Here is a 23585-nt window from a genome sequence, read left to right as displayed (position 1 = left end):
GTGTTGGTGCTTCCCTGCTAAGAGCCTCCATGGGGTGTTTGTGTTATCAGTGTCTGAGCTGGAAGCACCTGCCCTGAAAACCCCTTACTGAAACAGATGAAAAATGTAGGAAAATATTTAGGATTCCCCGTTTTACCTAGAAAACCCATAGGCATTAATGTTTATTTTCCACACTGGCTCTGATGGGTTAAAACTTGAGCCTTAAATCCTGTGGCTTAGTTTTAGGAGCAGGACCAGCCTTGCTCAGCCAGCTCAGCATCTGCTGTGCCTGAGGGATCCATGGAACCACCTCCAGGTCCTGGGGATGGTTTGGATATGTGCAATGAAATCCTACATGGACTTCAGGTGCACCCTGGAGAGAGCTGCAACCTCATCCATGAGCTTTTGGTATCCGATGTAGCGTAGAAATCATGGGAACAGCTTTCTTGGAGCAGGACTTGGAGCCAGCTGCCATTTGCTGTTCCAAAGGAGTTTGGAACACACAGGATTTCACCTTTCTGTGTCGTGGTTGGTGTTCTCTTGGGAATCCAAGTGACTGTCCTGACTCCTCTTTGCCATTTTCCAAATGGGTTATAGGTAATTTTATGGGATTTCTGCTCATCCTTGGACAATTGTGACCAACAGGAAAGGGGAGAATTCTGCTCCTCTGCCCCACTCAGGTGAGACCCCACCTGCAGAGCTGCCTTCAGCTCTGGGTCCAACAGAAGAAGGATGTGGAACTCCTGGAGTGAGTCCAGAGGAGGCCACGGAGATGCTCCAAGGGCTGGAGCCCCTCTGCTCTGGAGCCAGGCTGGGAGTGCTGGGAATGTCCAGCCTGGAAAAGGGTAGGCTCTGAGGAGACCTTAGAACCATTTCTGAGGGGCTAAAAGGGCTCCAGGAGAGCTGGAGAGGGACTTTGGGCAAGGATCTGGAGTGCCAGGACAAGGGGGAATGGCTTCCCACTGCCAGAGGACAGGGAGAGATGGGATATTGGGAAGAAGTTCTTCCCTGTGAAGGTGATGATTCCCTGGCACAGGTTGTCCAGAAGAGTTGTGGGTGCCCCAGAGTGCTCTTTTCCTTTTCTCCATCCTGGTAGCGCTCATTTGCAGAGGTAGAACCCATCAAGAGAAGCCATAGTGCTCAGATCCCAGCAGCGTGGCCACCAGCCTGTCCCAGAATCCAAACACAACGTCAGATGAAATCCTAGGGTCATTTCAGCTGGAAAAGACCTCTGAGATCACTGAGCCCAGCTTTGAACCCAGCAATGTCAAGTCCCACTAAACCTCGTCTGGTGTTTTCCCCATCCTTTCCTGAGGAGCAACCACCAAAGAGCAAAAATCAGGCAAAAACCAGGGACAAAAGCCAAAAGTGAGAGTTTTAAGGAAAGCAGGACATCAGCATCAGCGGAGGTGAAGCTCTAATAAATTACTCCGGGCCTAATTACTTTTTGTGGCAGTGCATGGAGGGGGACTTGATGCAGGATAAACATTCCCTCAGAAGGAAAACACAGGCATCCTGCCACCTCCCTCCAGCGCAGCGCCAACCACGCAGGCAGGGTCCCGACAATTATTTTTAAAATATTCCAATTTAAATGAAAATATAAAAGAGATATTTAGAATATTTATTCTATTAGGAAAAGTGCTTACGGCGTCACTTTCGGAATGTCGGGAAAGCATTCTCCTCCAGATGATGGATAGCAGCCTGTAATTATATATGGGGAGAAATTGCTGAGCAGGCCATATTTAACTGGGGAGGAGAAATTCCAGCTTGGGCCATTAAGGGTTAATTTTATTCTCTAAATAATATAAAAAGTGCTGAGTCCGTGCCTTTGCTCCAAGTAGAAAGTCCTCAAATGGACCCCAGAGAGTTTATAATATTCCACTGAATCAAGGAAAAATGTTAACCTTGCTTCATAAAACGATGGCTTGTTAAAGATGCGCAGTCCCTTTTCTTGTGAATTATTTAAGATGGGAGTAAATCTTCCCTCATTCTGCCTTTCCCTGTCCGGGCAATGTTGGTTTGGAGCACAAAGCACGGTGCAAAGGTGTGAGACTCCGGTGGAGAATCCTGGGTGGATATAGTCCGACAGGGATGGTCCGGAATTAGAAATTTAGGTTGTTTTATGCTGATGTTTGGCACACTGGCCTCTTCTCCCAGTCGTGTTTTCCTCTTTGTGCTCTCCCAGACAAACACAATTCCTGATTTTTAGCAGACCTCCATCAGAAATGTCCATTATTATGCATAATTTATGACATGTCATTGGCAGTGTTGTCTCTTAAGTACTTCCCAGGATGTGTTGAAGGATTCTCAGGACAAGTTGATCCACCTTTGTCCCATTCCTGGGCTGTAATTCCAGTTGCTCTTCATACAAATGGTGCCAGGACTGACCCGCTCTGGCTTCACCAGGAATTTAGAATTAAGTGAGAAAGTTTTAATTTTGCATTCCCATGTCCTTTTTTCAGGAATCTGAAAATCCACCCCTGGGGACATGGGACAGCTCCTGTGCAGGACCATGATCACATCCTTCATAAAGGGAATGTTATTCCCAATATTAATTAATTGGTCAAAAGTTGGACCTGATGATTTCGGAGAGCTTTTCCAACCTAAATGATTCCAGAATTCTGTTTCCAGAAGGGAGCTGGTGGCAGAGCTAGGAGCTTGATTTCCAGCATTCCTACAGGTTCCTTGGTAATGGGCTGGGAAGTTCCTCCACCATTTATGCTTCCTAAATGGATCATCCCTAAACACAGCGTCATATGTGTCCCTTAAAGCCACGGAGTGATTCCCACCTTGGGGATCTCTGTCCCAATTTTCCTGGAGCTCCCTGCCCTTCCCTGGCACCCTGACCTGGTCGTGCTGGGAGGTCCCTCTGGGCTGGCCACCTGCACTGGAGGAAGTCCCAGGAGGGAAGTGGGAAAAGAGAGAGAAATGGGGCCTCTTGCAGGTTCTTCCCAGGGTTTTCTGGAGATGTTTTCATGAGCTGCTCTACGGTCAGAGCTCCTCTGTGGTTCCACATTTCTCCTCCCATATGGGGCCTTGTGCAGGGGCTTGGAGGAGGAATTCCTTGGAGGAGGAATTCTCTAGGAGAGGCTAGGATGAGGCTGGTGGGTGTGAGGGATGAGGCAGCACCCGTGGGTGAAGTGTCTGTGGTGACATGACCCCAGAGCGAGGGACAAGCAGGAGGAGACATTGGATGGAGACACTGTGGATGCCCCATCCCTGGAAGTCTTCAAGGCCAGGTTGGATGGGGTTTGGAGCAACCAGGGATAGTGGAAAGTGTCCCTGCATATGGCAGGGGGTTGGAACAGGGTGGGCGTTAAGGACCTTTCCAACCCAAACCAAATTTGGTGGCAAATCATGGGCTGGGATCTCTGTGTGGCTGAGAGCCTGGAGCTGGAAGCTCGTCCATAGATGATCCCAAGGAGCACCTGCCTTGGGAGTTGCTTTCCTGGCACAAAAGATGAGGGAGGGTAGATTTAGATGGGATATTGGGAAGAAATTCCTTCCTGTGAGGGTGATGAGGCCCTGGCACAGGTTGCCCAGAGAAGCTGTGGCTGCCCCATCCCTGGAAGTGTCCAAGGCCAGGTCAGACAAGGCTTGGAGAAACCTGGAATAGTGGAAGGTGTCCCTGCCCATGTCAGGGGTTTGGAATGAGATCATTAAGGTCCCTTCCAACTCAAACCACTCAACAATTCCATTGCTGCATCTGTAAAATTGTTTTGTATTAAATAATCTTCCTCGCTCTGTGCCCATTAGTGCCGGAACCGCATTAAATCCCTCTCTCCGGATTGTTTCCATCGGCTGCCTTGGAGCCTGTGGGTAAATTGTTCCCTCGTGGGAGCTGTTAAACAGTAAGACACAGTGAGATTAAACAACGAGGCTTCCCTGGAAAGGCATGGGGAGATGTACTGGAATAAATCATGGATAAGAGGAGAATCTGCTCCCATCCCTCTGGAATCCCGACTGGCACAACCAGCCTTGTGATGGTAAAGCTTGACATGGGGACCTGCCATGCCAGGAGGGTTGAGCTGTGCTGGGACTGCTCATCCCAGCTAAACTTACTCCTAAAATCTATCTTTTTATTGGACCAACAGCTTTCACCAAAGCTCTAATTTCTGCCTTATCCATGTAAAAAATACGGGACAGGGGCAGCACTGCCTGAGGAAGTGCAGCTTCCTTGGGAAGAATCATTTTCTTCCCCCAGGTGGAGCTTGGTTTTTGTTTTTTTTTGCTGTGGCAGCTGCTTGATTTTGCTGTAGAAAATCCAAACGTGGGGATTTTTTCACAGCTGAAACCTCATTCTCGTGTGGTTTTTTGTGTGTTTGGTTGGTTATTTTTTCCTTTTCTGGTGGAAGTTCAGTAGTTTCCCACCAGAAGCGTATTTTGTGTGTCTGATGCATTCAATTTAACACATTTCTTTAGAAAAAGCCACATGAGCTGTGTTACAACAGAAAATATTAAATGTCTGTGGGGTTTTCTTTTAATTACCCAACGATGGAGAGCAGCAGCCTGGGATCCTTGTTTTCCTTAATCTTTTATCATGTAAAGGTGAAGTTCAGAACTGTTCCTGCTTTCTGATCTCAGCTGGTTTTTCTGGTTCAACCAGCATTTTTCTTTCCTCATGGCCATCAGATCTTCGTGTCTCTGGGTCTTTTTTTCCCCTCCTTTGATCCCAGGTTGACTCCCAACCAACTTGTTTTTTCCTTGAGGAACTCTTGAACAAAAGGTTGTCCAGCCCTGGCACAGGGTGAGCTGGCAAGTTGTGGACTACTCATTCCTGGAGGGATTTAACAGCCTTGTGGATGTGGCACTTGTGGACTTGACTTGGTGGTGGCCTTGTCAGTGCTGGGGGAATGAGATTTTCCAACCTAAACAATTCCCTGATTCTGTAATAATTTGGAAATAGCTGATGGAGAGCTCTGCCTTTTGATAGCTCTTTTATAGTCCACTGCAGCTGTATGAAAATCAACTACAAAAGCAACTTCATTTCATTTATCCTTAATTTTTGCTCTGGTTGACAGATGTTTTCTGGGAGCTTGATTTGGGATTTTTTTTCCCCCAAAATGTGTAGCAGAAGTCTTCAGTCACAAAACTGATGAGTAAGTGAAAGTTTTATTTACAATAAAGAATGTGTAGGATTGGTAATGGGGCTGTTTTAAAGGTCACCAATAGTGTCCAGGATGGATTTGAGCTGGCTGAAATCTCTCCAGGTTCATCCCAGTTTTTTTTCTGGGAATATTGAATCCTCGTCCATGGCCTCTGGGCAACGAATGCTGCTGATAATAAATGATAAATCCCAGTTGTGGCAATGGGATCTTCCCATTGGAAGCACTTTGTAGCCCTCAGAAGAGGTTTAAAACTGATCAGGATTCTTCCATGGCCAATCCTCTCCATGTATCTCTGTGGAAATCTTGTGGGTTTCCAGTGTTTGTAATGGGATAATGAGGGTTCTTATTGCTCCTTTAATTTAACTGTGGCATCTCCAACAGAATTCTGATCCTTACATTAAAGATGGGGCTTATCAGGATGAACTGGAACTGCTTAATAGCCTGGGATTGTTGATAACAATGCAAAGATAAATCCCAGGCTGAGATTTTCTCTTTCTTACACTTTAATATCTTTGTAGAAGGAGGTGGGGTACAAAATGTGAAAACTGGGAAATTTGGGAGAAGAGCAGCCACAGAATCACAGCTCTAAAGTGGGAATGTGGAGATGAGGCAGAGAGTTCCTGATTTTAACCTGAACTTCTGTAGAGATGAACCCAAAACCCAACAGACTGGGTCTTTGCTTCCTGTCTGGAATCTCCCTTTGATCTGATCTGTTCTCTGTCAGAAAATCCCCACATTCTGTGAGCAGTGGGTGATTCCCAGGATCACAGAATGGGTCAGGTTGGAAGGGACCACAATGGGGCATCTGGTCCAAGCTCCCTGTTCCAGCAGGGTCATCCCAGAGCACCCAGCACAGGATTGTGTCCAGAGGATTCTGGAATATCTCCAGGGAGGGAGACTCCACACCCTCTCTGGTCTCTCTTCAGGGCTTGGTCACTGCCCAAGTTCTGCCTCATGTCCAGGTGGAACTTCCTGGGGTCACTTCCTGCCTGTCCCTCTTGTGCCATTGCTGGACCCCCCGGAGCAGAGCCTGGGCCCTGCTCAGAGCCCTCCCTGCAGGCAGGGACAGACAGGGATGAGGTTCCCTGTCAGCTGTGTCTCCTCTGGAGGCTGAACAGCCCCAGCTCCCTCAGCCTTTCCTCATAAGGGAGATGCTCCAGTCCCTTCATCATTCTCATTGTCCTCTTCTGGACCTGCCCCAGGAATTCCAGCACTGGACAGAGCACTCCAGATGTGCCCCAGATGTGCCCCATCTGTGCTGAGGACAGGGGCAGCATCACCTCCCTCAACTCGCTCTTCCTAATGCACCTCAGGATCCCATTGGGTGCCTTCCCTGCGCCACCTGGAACCAGGCATGTGGTGGAGTCCCGTCATCCCTGATGGAGATGACGCTGTTGGGAATGTCTGGTGGGTGTCACTCCACACCCAGCAGTGATGATTTGGGGTTGGGAATTACCATTGATGAGTAGTTCGTGTGAAAGTGGCTCTGTCGTGGCTTTTGGGTGGGATTGGTGGGATTGTGGAGGTCCCTGATGGAAATGGGGTTCCTCAAAGCAGTGCAGGGGATGACTGAATTCCATTGCCACAAAAGGATGAATGCCGTGTTGGGAATTCACCTTCTGGATGTCCAAAAAGTTACCGCCAATGATTTGATATCCAGTGGAAACCAGTGACAGGCGGTGTCCCTCAAGGGTCTGTACTGGGACCAGTGCTAATTAATGCCTTCATTGATGACATAATTAATTGGGATTGGATGCCCTCTTGGCAAGTTTGCAGATGACACCAAGTGGGTGGTGCCATTGTTCCACAGAATCCTGGGATCGCAGACTGGTTTGGGTTGGAAGAGACCTTAAAGACCATCCAGTTCCAACCCCCTGCTGTGAGCAGGGATTCCCTCCCAGCTGCTTTGCTGCCTCTAAAATATGATTTTCCCAATGATTTTCAAAATGCCATCCTGGTCTTGCTCCAGCTCCAGAAGTATTTTAGCTCAAATGTTGTTTTATTTCTTGGAAATACCAAATGAGAGGGATTTGCAGTGGATCCTAGAGAGCTTTTAGATCCCAAATCCCTCTGATCATTTGGAGGTGACCATCAGGAGTCATCCCTTCACTGCAGGCATTTTGTTGGGCAAACTGTTTTGAGGGCAGAAACCTTTTCTGGAGCAAATTCCTTCAGATAATGACATTGGTTAAATTTCTCCATTATTATTCCAGTCTGGATGATTTTTGGATGTATTGTCCTCCAGGTTTTAATGACAGTGAGCTGGGATTTTTTATTTTTATTTTAAAGGCTGCTTCCATTTGCACCCAGTTATAAAAACGCCATCGGAAAAAAGCCATTTGCTGGCTGTCACTTCGGGGTGGCATCAAAACGGCTCCGGCACCTCCAGCCATCACTTCCCAACAGCCACTTAGAAGGACATTAAAACAGCCTGACATCCATCCAGTCCATTAATCCCGCTGCTTGGCCATGGGGATACCTGGAATAGCTTTGGCAAAAGCTGCATGGATGCTCAAGAGGGCTTTAAAAAGTAGAAAAGACTGGAGTTGAGGCAGTTGAGTTTTGGAGATTTTAATGTTCCCCTTCCCCTGAAGGTCTGGTTGGTGGGATTTGTGTCCATCATGATGGATAGAGGGATGGACATGGATCCCAAGGAGATGGGAAGATGCTCCAGCACTTTGTCATCTCTTCGCAGAACCACAGAATATTCTGAGTTGGAAAGGATCCTCAAGGATCATCAAAGTCCAGCCCTTGCCACCTGCTGTCCCCCAGTACTGGGAAAGGAGCAGGGGGTGAGATTAAGCCTGGAGATACTTGAGAAGTTCAACCTGGCCAAACTGCTGCCCAGGAGCCAGGAATGCCAGGCTGGGTAGGATCTCTCCTCCCCACCCCATACGGTCAATGGCTGGTTTTTGGCTGGCCCAGTGACCCAGCTTCACCTTCCTCCCACCCTCCATCCCCTCTTGCCAAGCTTGTTCATGGAAAATGTTCATTAACATCATTCCCAGGACTGAGCCAGGACTTTCCACCAGTTGTTGCCTCCTTTGCCAGCTCCGTGCTAAAGAAGGCTGGGCCCTGCAAACCTTCTCATCCCTGTCTCACTCCTGGAGCACGTCGGGCCCTGTTGGACCATTTAAGGCCTTGTGGATCCTTCACAGCACCTGGAATTTCACCCAAAGCTGCCTTGGCAGCCAGGGAGGGGTCCTGGACATGGGATCTGCCAGCTGGGCACCATCCCAGCCCCGGGCACCGTTGCTGGACAGGCTGTGAGGGGAACCCCACAGCGGGGAGACTGGAATTGGGACATATCCATGGGGATGTTGGCGTCCTCATCAGCACCTGGTGGAGCTGGAATGGGGTGAAATTTCTCCCTGTGGCTTTTTGGGGATTCTCTGGGGTTTTCTCATCTCTCTGGTGGAAGGGACCAGACTTTTTTCCCTTTTTATGGCCCAACCTGTGGTCTGGCGGGGGTCCCGGGGGGGTATAATTAGCCACCCCAACAGGTGTCAGGGATCAGATGGCCCCCGGCACCACCCCACAGCCCCGCTCGGCTTCACCCCGGCTGACGCGGGGCCAGCAGCAAAATTCCCTACGGAAACCCAGCCCCAGCATGTTGGATCTGGCAGGAGCAAGAGAGCTACTGTAAATAAACAGAAGGGGCTTTTCCAGCCTCCGGAGGCGATTCCAGCCTCACCATCCCAGCTGTGGGACAACGAGGATGGATGGGGCGTTGTGGAAGAAGGGCCGGAGCGCTGGGAACGTTGTGGAAAAGCCATTAGAAACCCGAGCTGGGGACACAGCCCCGGGATTAGTCGCACACGGTTTGTTTTCTTTATTAAGTATCTTTTTACCATGGAGCCAATAAACATGGGCTGCTCCAAGGATTCTCTTGGAGGCTGGGGCTGGGTAGAGCACTGGGGAGGTGGCACATCCTGATCCCGGTGCCCAGCTGGGATCATGGCGCTGTCCCACCCCATAACCTGTGCCCCGCTGGGAAGGAACAGCCACGTTTCTTGGCCTTTTCCCAAAACAGCATTCCTCGATGTAGCAGTGATGCATCCATGTGGCTTTTAGACATCAGGGGTCTTTTTTCCTGCTCTTCTCCTTTCCAAGTCCGTTTTGTGCTGGAAAACCCCTTTACAGAAGAGGATTTCACATCCTTTTCAGGGATGATCCTGAGCGGAGGCAGGATTTGGACTTGATGATCCTTGGGAGTCCCTTTCAAGTCAGGATATTCTGTCATTCCAGGAGCTGGAGATGTTCAGGCCAGGACCTGCCACCAGGGCCCATCCCCACAATCTTGTGCTCCACTGGGATTGTCCCTTCCAGGTGGGCTTGGAAGCTCTGCCCATACATTCATCCTAGTCTTCAGTCCCTAATGGGCTGTTCCTTTATTTTTTTTCTCTTCCCTAATTTTATCCCATTTATTTTAAAAGAAGTTATCAGGTTGAGGGATTTGCTTTTCTGCTTGCTAATATTTTGGGAGAAATTATTGTGTTTGAATTCCTGTCTGGTCACCGCCTTTTCCAAGCATTTCTCTTTGGTTCAGGATGTATTCTGTCTGCAGGTGAAGTGAGAAAATGAAGAAAATATCCTGTGGAGACAGGCAGGGAGAGCTGGGAGTGTCCAGCCTAGAGACAAGAAAGTTCCAGGGAAACCTTAGAGGCTCTCCCAGTGTCTAAAGAGGCTCCAAGAGAGCTGGAGAGGGAGTTTGGACAAGGGTCTGGAGTAACAAGAGAAGGGGGAATGGCTTCCCACTGCCAGAGGGCAGAGTTAGATGGGATATTGGGAAGAAATTCTTCCCTGTGAAAGTGGTGAGGCCCTGGAATGGAATTCCCAGAGAAGCTGTAGCTGCTGCATCTGTGGAAATATTGAAGTCCAGGTTGGAGGGGGCCTTGGAGCAACTGGGGATGGTGGAAAGTGTCCCTGCCCATGGCAGGAGGTTGGAATGAGATGATTTCTAAGTCCCTTCCAACCCAAAGCGTTCCATGATTCCATGTTCCTGTAAAACACAGGAATTGGGACTGATGGCAGAGCTGGGCACTGTTCAGGCCTCTACAGGTCTGAACGCTGTTTGCTCTACTTACAGGCTGCCCTGGAAGTAGCACACTTAGTTACTAAGTACTAGGTTAGTAGTTACTTACCATTCCAGCTCCTTGAAATAAGAGGTGGAAAATCATAGGAATTGGGGTTTTAAATGTGAGGTGGTTTTTTTTGGTGAAAAAGCAGCACTATCACTGAGCTGTCCCCCCCGCATTGAGCCCATACCCATGTGTCCATGTGGATCCCAGCCCTCCTGCTGCTCAGCACCATCCCCAACCTCCAGCACAGCAGCTCCTTGCTTCGCTGCCGACTTCAGCGCTCAGCCCCGGGCGACAGAGCTGCCGAATCCTTCTGCTTTTCAAGGAGAGAGCTCTGCAGGGATCCCGCTTAATCCCAAAGGTCAGCACGGGGAGCTGCTCCCATGTCCCCAATGTAAAGTTGCATTAAAAGGGCAGGAACTGACCTCCGTCCCACATTGTCGGCAGGATGGGTTTTTATAAACAGGCCAGAATGGTGGTGGTGCTGAAACCTTCCCTGTGTTTCTCTGCCCATGGATTTATCTCATTTTCCCCAAAATTTGAGTGTCTGTAGCACAGAGGAGTGGGATGTGTGGGCATCTGAGTTTGGAAGAACCCACATTTCTTGTGGAGAAAGTCAACAATGGAATGGGTGTCGGAGTTGAGTATTTTTGGTTGTGCCACGTGTGTTGGGTTGAGTCTCTCCGTGGATGTCACGATGTGATGCAAAAGCCAAACTGGATGGGATGGAGCATCCTGCGTGGGATTGGGTCCACATGGGCCTAAGAGAGGTCCAGAACTTGCTCCCACCCTTCATCCCTTGGAATATGCTGGGATGAACTCTCTGGATTGCTGGGAAGAGAAATTATAGAGAAGCTGTTCTTTTTCCTTCCTCCCACCTTCATTCCCAAGCACTCAGATAGAAATCCCATCTGAAGGCATCTCCTCTTCCCTGCCTGCATCTCTTCCTGCCTTTTCCACTGCCAGAAAGTGCCATTTCCCGGCAGAAAGCCTTGTGGGGATGCTCTGGGATACTGATGACACCTTGTTCTCACCAGAACCACTGGTGGCTGCTGGAAGTCACCAAAATCCGGAGCTGAGAGTGCAGGAACATTTTTAGGGATGAACATCTCAATGCTGTTGTTTTAACAGCCCCATTCCATGAGCTTCCTTGGATGGGAGAGCATCAACCAAGCCTTAGGAAGAGCGGGTTGAGCTCCAGCTCATCCATCTTCCTCAGAAGGCGAGTCCAGGCAGCAATCCCAAAATACGTCCTAAAAGGGTTTTGTTCTGGCTTTTCCCTGCTCTTTCCCAAGTCCCAAGCATGTCTGGGACAACAAAACCCTGTGTCATCCCCAAAAACAGCTTCTCCAGCCCAAATAACCTCCTTGGGACATCTTCAGGGGTAAATCACTGCTACTGAGGCTTTGGTGGTTTGAATCCATAAAATCAAGCGCTCGGAAAACTGTGGGTGAGTTTTGAATGCATCAGACTAGAATATTATTTTCAGTAGTATTTTTTCTTGGAATATTGTTTTATGCAGAGAAGGAAGCACCAACACATCCCTCTCTCCCTTTAGCAAGGTGTTGGTGCCACCTGAAGGAGCTCAGCTGTGGATTCATGTGTTCCCACAGGGAAAAGTCCCTGCCTTTTCCAACTCCACTCCCTCTTTCCCTGGCAGTGCAAGAAGAAGCACACGCTGGTTTGTCCCGACTTTGCCAAGAAGGGCGTCTGTCCCAAGGGTGCCCGGTGCAAACTCCTGCACCCCCAGAAGAGACGTCACTCACAGCAGGTTGGAGGTGATGGAGACCGCAGCAATCGCCCTTCCAAGTGGAGACGGACCCAGGAGACATCAGACAGGTAGGAAGGAGCTCATTTTGCTTCATTTAACAGTTTTCTTCCCAATCTGCTCCAGATTTTTTTCTCTCCCAGGTGTGTTCCATCTGTGTCCTGGTTTATGTTAAGATGTTGTTGATGTGGGTCACTGTGGTTTCTCCTGATGGAGCCACCTCTAGGATGGGCAGTGTCCATGCTTGAGGAAGAGCTGATGGAAAGAGTGGATTCAGCCTTAGGAATGTGCCATCCACGACTTTAGCACCTCCAGGTATCTTTGAGGCTTTTGTAGACCTTCCTCTTGGAGATGGAGGAGCTCTGACAGAGATTCCACTGCTGAAAATGGGTCCAGGTTATCCATAGTTATGTGGGAAACTGTAAAACATCATCCCTCTTCCTTATGTCCATGTTGGAAAGCAGAGCTGAGCCCTCTCCATGGCATGGAGGGGCTGGAGAATCAGAAATGGGGGTGGACATGGATAAGAGCCTTTGGAAAAGTTTAGTGCTGGACTGGAACTTTGGTTAATCCTTGGGAGCTCTCTGAGCTCTCCCTGATGTTTTTGGGTGCTGGGATGTAGCCACAGGCTGATGATGGATGTGTCAATCCTCATCCTCACAGGGAGATGGATTTTCCTGAGCTTGGCATATCCTCTGCCCTCACTCCCAAGTCCTGCATGCAGGACAACTAACATCCCATTGGAATTAAAACTAAAGCCAAATGGAAATTTGGCTTTAAAAGCGAAAATCTCCAAGTCCTCCTCAGTTGGAGGAGGAAGGATTGATTTGGGTGCTCGGCTTCTCCGTGGCTTTTTGCAGTGGGAGGTGGGAGTGAAGGTGGGATGGAAAGGGAAGGACCTGGGAGCTTTGCCAGGCTGGTCCATGCTCCTGGAATCCTCCATGGTCTGGGCCTAGGCCTCATCCTGGTCCTGCCTTGTAAGGTAGCAGAGGGGGACGAGCAGCTCGGCGGGTTCTCCGAACTTATCCTGGGTGACAGAAGAGCCTTGGAATGACACCCAGCTCGCGTTCCCGGTGTGAACGAGGTGTAAAATAGCTCCTTGCTCTTTTTAGAGAAGGAGGAATGAGCGCAGGCCTGGCTGGTTGGGAGGCTCCTGGCATCCTCTGCTGGGAAGGGAGCACGCCCCAGCTTGGAAGCTGCTCCAGAGGGTTTTTTTTTCCTTTATTGGCACCGTCGTGGGAGATGTCAAGGGAGCTGGAGTGTCAAGTTAGCTTGGAAGAGAGTGGCAGGGCTGGGAATGAGCCAAGCCCAGCAGGACATCTCCAAGCCTTCCCAATTCCCCACGCCCTCCACCTCCCCTTCCCTCTGCTCGATCGCAAACAGGAGCCCAACACCTCCAAAAGAATCTGGGGAGCTGGGAACCTTGCAAGGAAATGCAGCACAGGGAATCCAACTGGGGAGGGAGAAACTCCAGCTGAATCTGTGCTGGCTCCAGGGAAATCAGGGATACACCACGGCCTTGGGTGGAGACCTGCCTGGGAGCTCCAAGCCTCTTCCATTGCTTATGATGCCATGTCCAGCGTTGCCAAGTGGGATTGTTACGCTTTTCCTTATTATTTTTCCCATTCCTGCAGGAATGATCCAGCTCAGCTCCAGGATGATGGAGAAATTCCTGGACCCTCTGGTGCGGAGCAAGAGGTGAAGTTGTGGAAAGAGGAGGACTCCAAGCCAAGCAGCTGCCTACAAAAGCTGCCATCCTTCATCTCCCTCCGATCCCCAGAATCTCCCGGTTCCCTGGGCTGCAAAGAGGAGAGGGATGAGGATGAGCCAGAGGATGAAACAGGTAGGAATCACATCCTCTCTGCTCAGAGCTTGGAGCTTGGAGCTGCTCTGGTTTTCCAAGAAAAAAAGTGGTTCTCTGCTGCTCTCCATGGGTTTTGGTGGGATCCATGTTCCTTGTGAGTCACCAAACCAATTAAGACTGGGAGTCCAGACTGGGATGGCAGTCGGGATTCCCATCTGGGCACAAATCCTTGTGTCTGTTCCCAAAACTGTATGTGAGGACTTTGTCCCCTTATTTTATCAACTTCCTTATCCTGTAAATTATCCAGTGATGAATCTGGTGTCATTTCCATGATGGAATCACAGAACTGCCCTATAGGGAAGGTGTTTAGTGGGATGCAAGGATGCTCTGCCTCTGGAGGACCTCTGGACCATCCATCACACCTTTTTCCCAGCAGGTAATAGCTTGGAAGCTTTACAATAAAAACATCCCAGTGGGAGGTGAAGTGGTTGCAGGTTGGAAGTTTGAAGGACAAGCAGTTAGTCTGGGAATATCTACTTTGGAAGTCAGTAAAATTTCTGGAAAATGTGGTTTAGGATGAGCAGAACTTTTAAGGAATTCTGACACGTGAGAGCAAGCAGCTTCTCCAGTGTTCTCCTTGGTTCCTCCTCTCCTCATTCACCTCCTCCATGGGAAAATCCCTAAAGGGATGGGATTTTGGGGTGCTCCAGGGATGTATCTCCAGGAGCAGAGGTGATAGAGATGGTGAGGCTGGGAGCTTCCCATCTCTGAGTGGGAGGTTTTTGGCTGGATGATGCTCCACACTTCCCTTTTCCTCACTCATCCTTCTCCAGAGGGACATGCAGCCTCATCTCCGGAGGACCATCCAAGAATGGGCTCAGAAATCACAATGTTTTGTGGGAATAAAATTGAAATTCCCATTGCCAGCTTTTCTGGCACAAGATTTGGCTAAGCGTGAGCCCTTCCCCTTTTTGATCCCTGCTTTCCATGCAGCTTGAGCTGCATCCCACTGGGATGAGGGATGAATTCCATTGCAAAAGCCAAACTGAGGCATTTACAGGATCATCCATAAGGATCTGCAAGGCTGTGCCTGGCTCAGTGGCTTCAAGCCAGAGAGGGCTGAGATGCCTTAACACTGTCAGAAAGAGAATTCCCAGGATTAACAACATATTCCCGAAGTCACAGACGAGCGCGGGTGCTGTTGAACCACGGTGTGGTGGACACAGCGAGGGGTCCGTTCCGGCTGGGAATGCTCCTCTCCACAACACTCAAACACTCAGCTTCCTTTTCCAGAGATTTCTTCTCCCCTCCTTCCTTTTCCTTGGCCCTGGTTCAACTCCCTTTTGATCTTGGGGAGTGTTCCCAAAGCAGTGATTTAACCGGGATTTTTATCTCCATGATGAAGTTGGAACAATTAATTAATGGACAAGAGGACTGTTGAAATGCTTCGGAATACACTCAGCAGCTGGGAATAACTTGGGAGCAAGGGCATCGTTTTCCTTTTAATTCTAGTGTGTGCATCTAAGGGAGGATGATTTCCAGGCATTTTGGGTGGGAGGATGAGGAGGAGGAGCTGGTTCAGTTGGGAATTGAGTTGGGAATTGGCAGGAAGGCTGGGTGAAGCTGGCAGGTACGAGGTCAGGGCACTTATCCCTCTGTGCTCCTTTGCCCAGGGAAGCTCATGGCATTGGGAAAGCAGATGCTGGAGGATCCATAGGAAAGGAAAACCAGGCAGAAATCACAGATGGCTGTAAAATCATCTGATGATCATTTTCCTGCCAAAAGCAATGGAGTGCCAAGTCTGGAAATGTGAATGTTGATCCATGGGTTTGCCCATCCTTGGGTCTCATCTTAATCCCAGCCAAGGGATTTAGGGACACAGCAGCACCCAGGGACCCCCAAATGCAATGGGATAAGAGGAGCCCTGGCCACCACCCCGAGAGGACATGGGATTGAGGCTTCTAAAGGACCAAATGCTTCTTGGTGGCCACATCACTTGGACTGGACTCCATGATCCTTGTGGATCCCTTCCAGTATTCCTGTATCACTTCAGAATATTTGGTGATCCTGAGTTTGGAGCTGAGCAGGTGGTCAGGATGAGTCCTTGTGTAGCTCTAGGAAGTAGCTGGAGTCTGTGGTGGGATCTGGGGAGCTGTGCCAGCAATAATGTTGAGTTTGTGCTTGTGAAGCCTGAAGCTGACACACAAATTATTGGGATGGTAAATAAGAAGGACAGGTTGTTATTAAGGAATGAGATTAATTCCTTGGTTAAATGGTCACAATTGGAGAAAATGCCCTTTTAATTCTGGGAAATGCAAGAGGAACAAGGGAAAAAACACAGGAAGGGCAAGGAGGGAGTTTGGAGATGACCTTTAAGGACCAGCACGGGCAATAGCATGAACTTGCAGGGTCTCAGTGGGGCTCTGGGCTCAGGATATAGAGAAATGGGACTGGAATGGAGGGATGTGGTCTGCGTGTGTGGAGTGGAGCCACTGTCGTGTTCCCAATCCTCTAAAGTAGCCTGAAAATTGGGGTTGGAAGAGTGATTCGTTGACAAAGTGGTGATTGGGTAAAGGTTGATCTCGGAGGTCTTCTCCAACCTAAGTGATTACGGGATTCTGTAATTTGAGGGCGCTGGTGCTTTCCAAGCATCCTCCAAAAAGCCAATCCCTGCAGCACGAGGACAGCCAGCTGCTCCCAGCCGAACATCCCAAATGAGAAGAGTGGGTTTGGCGGCATCCTATCCTTCACCTTGTGCTATCCACCCAGGAGAATGGAGCCAGAGGTAGAACAGGCTTCCCTACCCCTCCAACTCCTGTTTTCCAGGTAATGGGCTTTTCCATATTTCACCTTCCAGTTAAATCGCCTGTGCTGGAGCCTAACTGGCCTCCCCGCGCTAATTGCACCAATGCAAACCATTCCAATCGAGTGCTAATTTAATTAGAAAGCACCCATTTTAGTTAATTTGTTCGAGAAGATCACTGCAAACTCCTGGAGAGAACAGATGTTCCCCTCTCCCCCGATGAACATTCCGGGCTTTGTAAATGGCTCCGCTCAGCCTTGTTTAGGAGAGAAAAGAGGATTTTATAGCCGCAAACGACCCTTTCTGTAAACATTTTACAGCTCTCTGCACGTTTGAGTGACGATAAACCCCGAGCAGCTCGGCGGGCTGCAAATTTGGGACCATACGGCCGTCATTTTATTGTCATATTTCACGGTCGTAACGTTAATGGAAGATGCTCGCTCCAGTCTTTTTTAACGGCTCCGCTGAGCACGCTCAACCGCCTCGGCTTCCGAGGAATTCGGGGAGGTGTGGCGGCGGTTTCTGGATTTGTTTATGGCTTCTGCTTCTGGAGGGATAAGTTTGGGAGTGTGGATTTTCGCCTCTTTTCTCGCTGTGATTGAGAGGTGATCCCAACAGGGTACAGAACTGCCACTGTCACCAGTCCCTTGGTGGCGGGTTTTAATCCAACCATTCCCATCTCCAGGAATCCGAGAATTAGAGAATATCCCAATTTAGAAGGGACTCTCAAGTCCAACTCCTGGTCCTGCACAGGACAACTGTAGTTTAATTTAGGAGATATCCAGTGCTGCTGTCCTCCTTGTGGATTTAGATCCCATGGGATCTTCATCGCCTTTGGCATTTCCTTCAGTGCTTCTTCTGCCACCAGATCTTTGCTCCAGAACTTTTTTTAGCAGCCAGGTGAGGCAGCCAAGCCTCTGATCAATCGAGTTGGCGGCAGAAGATGCCCTGGGGCTATTCACGAAGCATCTGCATGGTTGGGGATGGAGGACTTTGGACACAAAGGGTTTATCCTGGGATAACAGGAGCTGGCATCACAGTCAGCTTCGACTCCAGCAGGACTTGGTGCAGTTTGTTCCTCTTGGGAGGAAGAAATGGGGATAAAATATAGGGAATTGATTTCTCTGTGTGGTCACAAATATCTCCAGGGTGGTGCTGCCCTGGTGCAGGTTTTCTAGAGAAGTTGTGGGTGCTCCATCCCTGGAAGTGTTCAAGGCCAGGATGAATGAGGCTTGGAGCAACCCAGACTAGTGAAAGATGTCCCTGCCCATGGGAATTGGTCCGTAAGGTCCCTTCCAACACAAACCATTTTAGGATTCCATGAAAAAATGGGCAAATAATTAATATGGAAGAAAAATTTTTCCATCCTGGCAAAGGAGTGAGACTTGGCAGGTCCTAAATTGGACACTTTGCAACGAGGAAATTAAATCCCAACAAAGTTTCTGACTTTTGGAGCTTCTCAGAGCTACCAAGACACGAGGAGATCCAACCGCACCCTCCAACAACACCTGAGTCATCTCTGGCACCCTGAAGGCTGCAAGACTCCCAAGCCTAGAGGTGGATGTAGGGGATGGAGATTGAAGGATCACAGAATCATTAAGGTTGGCAAAGACCTTAAGATCATCAAGTCCAAGCTGTGACCAATCCCCACCTTGTCACCAGACCAGAGCCCTGAGTGCCACATCCACTCATTCCTTGGACACCTCCAGGGATGAGGACTCCAAAGCTCCCTGGGCAGCCCCTTCCAATGCCTGACAACCCTTTCCATGAAGAAATTTTTCCTGATGTTCAGCTTGAGCCTCCCAAGTTCAACGGATCCATGTTGTCCTGCTTGAGGGATGGCTGCATTTAGATTCAGTTTTTAGGGTCTCATCCACCTGTGGCAGAAGGTTTGGGTGGAGGAGCAGCAGGATGAGTTTCCAGTGCAGGTTGTCACCACACGGATTTAGTGCAGGATGGAGCCGAGGAGATCCAGCCCTCCCCATATGCTTTTTCCATGTGGGAAGCCATTTGTGGAAAATTCTGGGATGTAGCTCTTGGTGCTGGGCTTTCCACCCCATCTTTTGTTGTTGAGTTTTATTTAATAATAATAATAGCAACAAGAGTAACAATAGTAACAATAGTAATAGTAATAGTAATAATAATAATAATAATAATAATAATAATAATAATAATGAAAAGGCATCTCCCAACTCAAGTTTCTCCAGGAGCATTTTGGCAAAGAAAGGAAAAGACCTTTCCAAGGCAGATTCAGCCTCTGGACTCCCCTAAGGTATCCTGGAAAGGGTTAATGGATATTTTTCTTTTGGGAATGGGGAAGAAAAGTGTGTTTGGAGGGAATTTCTCCTCATGGTGTTAAACCTTGAGCATCCCAGCAGGGAAATGCTGGGATGCATCTCAGTGCTCTGAGCCTTTCTGGAGGAAGATGCAGGACAGGATGAAACCCATTGGTGGCATCAGAACAATGGAGACCAAACATTCCATCAGGCCAGAGGCTGTTGAGGACAGGAAAACAACAAAAATTCCAGCTTTTCTCCTCCTGGATGGGAAAGTTTGGAAAGCTGCAAGGGAGTTGTTTTTCCCTGCGTCCTGCTGCTTTGGGGCTTGGCAGTCTTCACCCCGTGTGTGGGGCATCTCCAGCTGCCTTCCACCTCCCCACCTTGTGGAGAAACCCAATTTTTTAATCCCTCAGGGATCAGGAATGATGATCAGGGAAAGGATTTGGGGCCTAGGCCCAGACCCACCTCCTTTCACCCTTCATCGGAGAGGATTCCCCACCTTGAAATCCCTTTCAATCCCTCTCAGATCAGCATCTGGATGAAACAAATTTGGTTTTAACTTGCCTGTCGGGTGCAGCTGGAGCCATTCAGCTCTGGCTGGGGGAAAACCAGGTTTTATTGAAAAATCTAATGGTGCCACCTGAAGTGTGATTTACTGCACTGTCCACTCCTCAGACTTGATAATATATTTCTATTAGATTTCCTTCTTTTCCCTCTTTTTTCCTGGAGAAGAGTGGCAAGATTCTCCGTCTGCCTGACACCTTCTTAGGCTTAGGCAAAATAAATGTTGATTTCCATCAGGAGGAAGAGCGCTGGAAGTCCTAATTCTCCGACGAGCCTGACAAGCTCAGCGAAAACCGCCTGGGTTTCGATGGAAAACTCGTGATCCGGCCTCGATTCTTCTCCTTTGAAGCTGTTCAGTCATCGGAATGAAAAAGGGGTTGCTTTCGCTAACTAGAAATTATATACCTGGTTCCTTGGAAGATGGATTGCGCCGCTCCCGGAATGCCGGGAAAGGCGGCGGGGGGAGAGAGTGAAGGAGCTGGAGATGCGACCCAAGATTGATCACGCCATTTGCAGGATCTCCCAAGCACAAAACTGGAAAAATATCTTTTCCTTTGCCAGGGTTGGGTGGAGTGACACCCCTGTTTGGTCCAGGTTTTCCCTCCTGGGGTTTTTTGGGATGTGGTGTTCACCCCTTGGCTGCACCATCCTTCCTCCATCTCCTTCCATCCAAGGGGAGCAACTGAACCAGTTTAGCCCTCTCATGACCTATTTTGGGTTTATTTTCTCATTCCCGCTTCGATTTTTGTGAGGAATCTGTTGGAAATCAAGCATGGGTGCTCTGGAAGTATCTTGGCTCTGTGTGCTCTGTACCAAAGGCAGGAAGTTAATTACGGTTGATTTAAAAATCACCTTTTTTCTTTTTCTCCCCCAAAGAATAAATCCATATTTCTACTTCTGTAATCAGAATTTGAGCTGCCTCAAGGATATAGACTAAGGAAATTTTCCCTGGCTCATCCAAAGGGAACTGACCCATTCCCACCATTCCTACTGAGCTCACACCATGGGGCAGGAACGTGGAGATGCTGATTTTGAACCCCTTGAGGTGACAACCAGCAGCTCTGGACCCTCATTCCAGCAACCACGCTGGGATTTGCAGATCCCGGGCTGGAAAAACCACCTGGCTGGATGCCAAAGGGAAAAATCAGGAATGGGGACACAAGGGTGTTTCACTCCGTGTCACTGTTCCCAAAATCCGGATTCGGCTGCGTTGCCGGTGAGGAATATCCAGATCCACCGTGTCTGCCGTGCATCCCACTGATGTATGGGAGTTATATTAAGGGTGGAAAGGTGCTAAATGAGCCCTCTTTATTTTCCATAAATTAACTCCGGAGCGATGAATCACTGCCAGCGCGGCTTCGACTCCCAGCAAGTTTGTTTATCCAATTTGGAAAGCGAAGGAAAACTCTTGGGAAACTCCCCGTTTGTTATGTCCTCACCTGTCCTGCCTCCCCTGTCCCAAAAACTTTCTCCTTTGGGCTCTCAAGGCTGCTTGAAAGTGTCCTTCGTCCCACCTCCACAATTGGTTCATCGTTTGGGAAGTGCCATGCAGAATTTTGCGGGAACACAGGCAACAGGGTATCTGGAGAGGGTTTGAGCTGGATTCCCTCCATCTTTTCCATGATTTTCTCCACCTCCATTAATCCCAAGTGAAGGGGAACTTTTCCCACTAAACCTGTGGGTCCTTTTTTCTCTGGGAAACCTCTGCTTTTTTCCATCCTCATTCATCTTGGTGGCCAAGTGGCCACCAATTTACTTCCCACCCATCACTCTGGTAGGTGGAACCCCGTAAATACCTCTCCAAACCTTTTGGAGAAGGAAAATAGGAGAACCTGTAGAAAAGCGCTCTCAACATTGTGGTAGAAATGGAGAAGGATTTCACTCTTGGTCCATGGGACGATGCTGGACTTGTCCTACAAGGAGGTCACCTCCCAGAGGCACTCCATGGTGGTTTGGCTCCACATGAACATCCAGAACCCTCTTTGGAGGATGCACCATGTTCCAGCCAAGCAGAAGACATCACCTGGAGTATCCTAAAGGGATGCTGGGAATGCTTGAGCGGGATGATTGCTGGTGCTTGGCTCTTTCTGCCTCCATCCCAGCACCAAAGCAGGTCCTGATGTTCACCAGTGGGAAGGTCTGGATCCTTTCTAATTCTCTTTCTCACCCACAGCTTGGGAATTTTGCAGCAGATTCGCTGTTCCATGGTGGGAGGCGACCTCTGAGTGCCACTTGTAGGGAGCTGAGGATGCTCAGGGATTTAGGGAATGAGCCACCTCCATCCTTGACATGGCCAAGGGGGATGTGAAGCAGAAGAGGAACTTAGGACACTCCTACACCTGCATTCCAAGGGGTTCCCAAGGTGACCTGAGCCAGCCTCAACGACTTTCTCCTCTTTTCTTCCTTTCCTTCCCAGGCAACACCAAAAGGAGAAGGATTTTGCCAAGGGCATCCCTTCAGGATTCCGAGGATTCCCTTGTGGGTGGCAGAGGTGAGTCCAGTGGGTGCTGCCAGGGCAGAGAACCACCCACATTCCCCATTTCCCAGTGCTTTAACCACCTCCCATGACCAGGCAAGGAGAAGCCTGGGAATATCCAGCTGTGTCCCCCTCCTTCCCACCCTCACCATTCCATTCCCTCTCTCCAGGAAAACGGCTGCAGATCAAGCCCCGGCTATGAGTCCATCCCAATCCTGTGGCAGCCAACCAGCTCAGGAACCGGAGAGCCAGGGAACGACCTGGCACCTACCTCAGGATGCCATGTCCAGACATGGCACCCCCCTCCTCCTCTTGCTTTCCCAGGATGTCATTTGGACACGGAGTTGTGTGGCAGCGTAGGAATGCACCGCTCGTTCCTGCAGGGAAGCAGCTTTGCTGGGAATCTTGGAATTGACCAGTAAACGACATTTCCAGCTGGTTTGTTGAAGGCAAGTCCTGCCACTTCCTTGGATGCTTGTGGGGCTGGGAAGTGCTTCCCATCCCCATCCATCCTCAGGTGCTGTTCTGGCCACAGGGTGATGGGGGGACCTTAGGTGGTTTAATGCCAGCAGGTGACATTCCCACATCCAGGTCGGGATGTACTGGGGACAAGTCACTGTGCTGGGATGTAATTGGTGTAAAGCTCCCACAGCCCTGATCCCACCATTCCGAGAGCCCATCCCACTCCAATCCCCCTTACTTTTGGGAGGAGATTTCCTGGAGCTGAGAGCATCTCTCATGGGAATGTGTTGGGAGCGGTGCTGAGATCACAGTCTGCATTTTGGGGTCTCCCATGGCCCAGCTGCACCTGACCCCAACCTCTCCCTATCCCAGCGGGGGTTTGGGCTCCGTTGGAAAAGCCAAGCCAACTCTCCAGGGTTTGGGTTTTTTTGGGACTCTCCAAATCCAAGCAGAAGCAGAGTGAAGGGAGAGCATTATGCCACTGGAACAATGGGGTTTTCCATCCATGGGTACAATTTCCAAGGGATTTTGGAGTGGCAGGTGCTGTTCCCCTACACAGAAGCAATTTTGTGGGATTTGCTCATCCACAGCCCCTCAGGCAAAATCTGTGGGGAAAAGGCGTCAGAGGGATTTGGGAAGAACTGGGGCTCCCTGGGGATGCAGTATCCAGGTGTGATCAGAGATGGGGTGGGAGATGCCGATGGGCATGGCTTCAACCCCCAAACAGGTCCCCACAGGGGGGTTCCCTTCCCCAGGTGACCCCCATGGAGGGGGTTAGTCACCATCCCAAATCCACAGCATCCCCCAGGCGCTGGAGGACCAGCAGATCCCCACCCTGGGATGTCACTTGTGCCCCAGAGTGTGTCCAATGAGTTGATTTTTAATAAAAAAAGTTGTGGTTTCTGTTGATATGAAAATGTCTTTTGTTAACTCCTGTGTTTTGATATGTAAATAAAAGTTTCCTCCCCTGGGATGGAGGAGCCTCCCTGTGGCTTTCCTCTTTTTTCAGCAGTGCATGAACATCCCATCAAATATCTATCCAAATCCAGTGGAGGAATCACTCTGATCCCTAAATCCTTGTTTTTAATTACTTAAACTTTTCACCCAGAAATGATGTTTCTTCACGTGGTGGTTTCCTAAATAAAAAAAACTCCAACGAAATTACCCCAAAACCACCCTGGAGGAGACGGTGCTGCTGTGAATCCTCAGGGATGGCCAGTGGTGGCCGGGAACTTTGGTTTTCTGTGGATCCCTGACGAGG

At 49.4% G+C, this 23585-nt stretch overlaps 1 protein-coding gene across 1 annotated transcript in view; it reads left to right on the top strand.

Moving 5' to 3' along the window:
* Positions 1-23295, top strand: part of ZC3H3 (zinc finger CCCH-type containing 3) — a 127341-nt gene extending 104046 nt beyond the window's left edge. Inside the window, exons 10-13 of the mRNA XM_058830034.1 lie at positions 11829-12007; positions 13571-13779; positions 21803-21877; positions 22033-23295. Of these exons, the coding sequence (XP_058686017.1) occupies positions 11829-12007; positions 13571-13779; positions 21803-21877; positions 22033-22064 (495 nt within the window). The 3' untranslated portion in view covers positions 22065-23295. The remainder of the gene's footprint in view (positions 1-11828; positions 12008-13570; positions 13780-21802; positions 21878-22032) is intronic.
* The last annotated feature ends 290 nt before the right edge of the window (positions 23296-23585 follow it).

This window comes from Poecile atricapillus, chromosome 2, assembly GCF_030490865.1.
Source record: "Poecile atricapillus isolate bPoeAtr1 chromosome 2, bPoeAtr1.hap1, whole genome shotgun sequence".
Taxonomy (NCBI): domain Eukaryota; kingdom Metazoa; phylum Chordata; class Aves; order Passeriformes; family Paridae; genus Poecile; species Poecile atricapillus.
The sequence above is the reverse complement of the archived record's forward strand: the minus strand, read 5'-3'. Positions and strand labels throughout refer to the sequence as shown.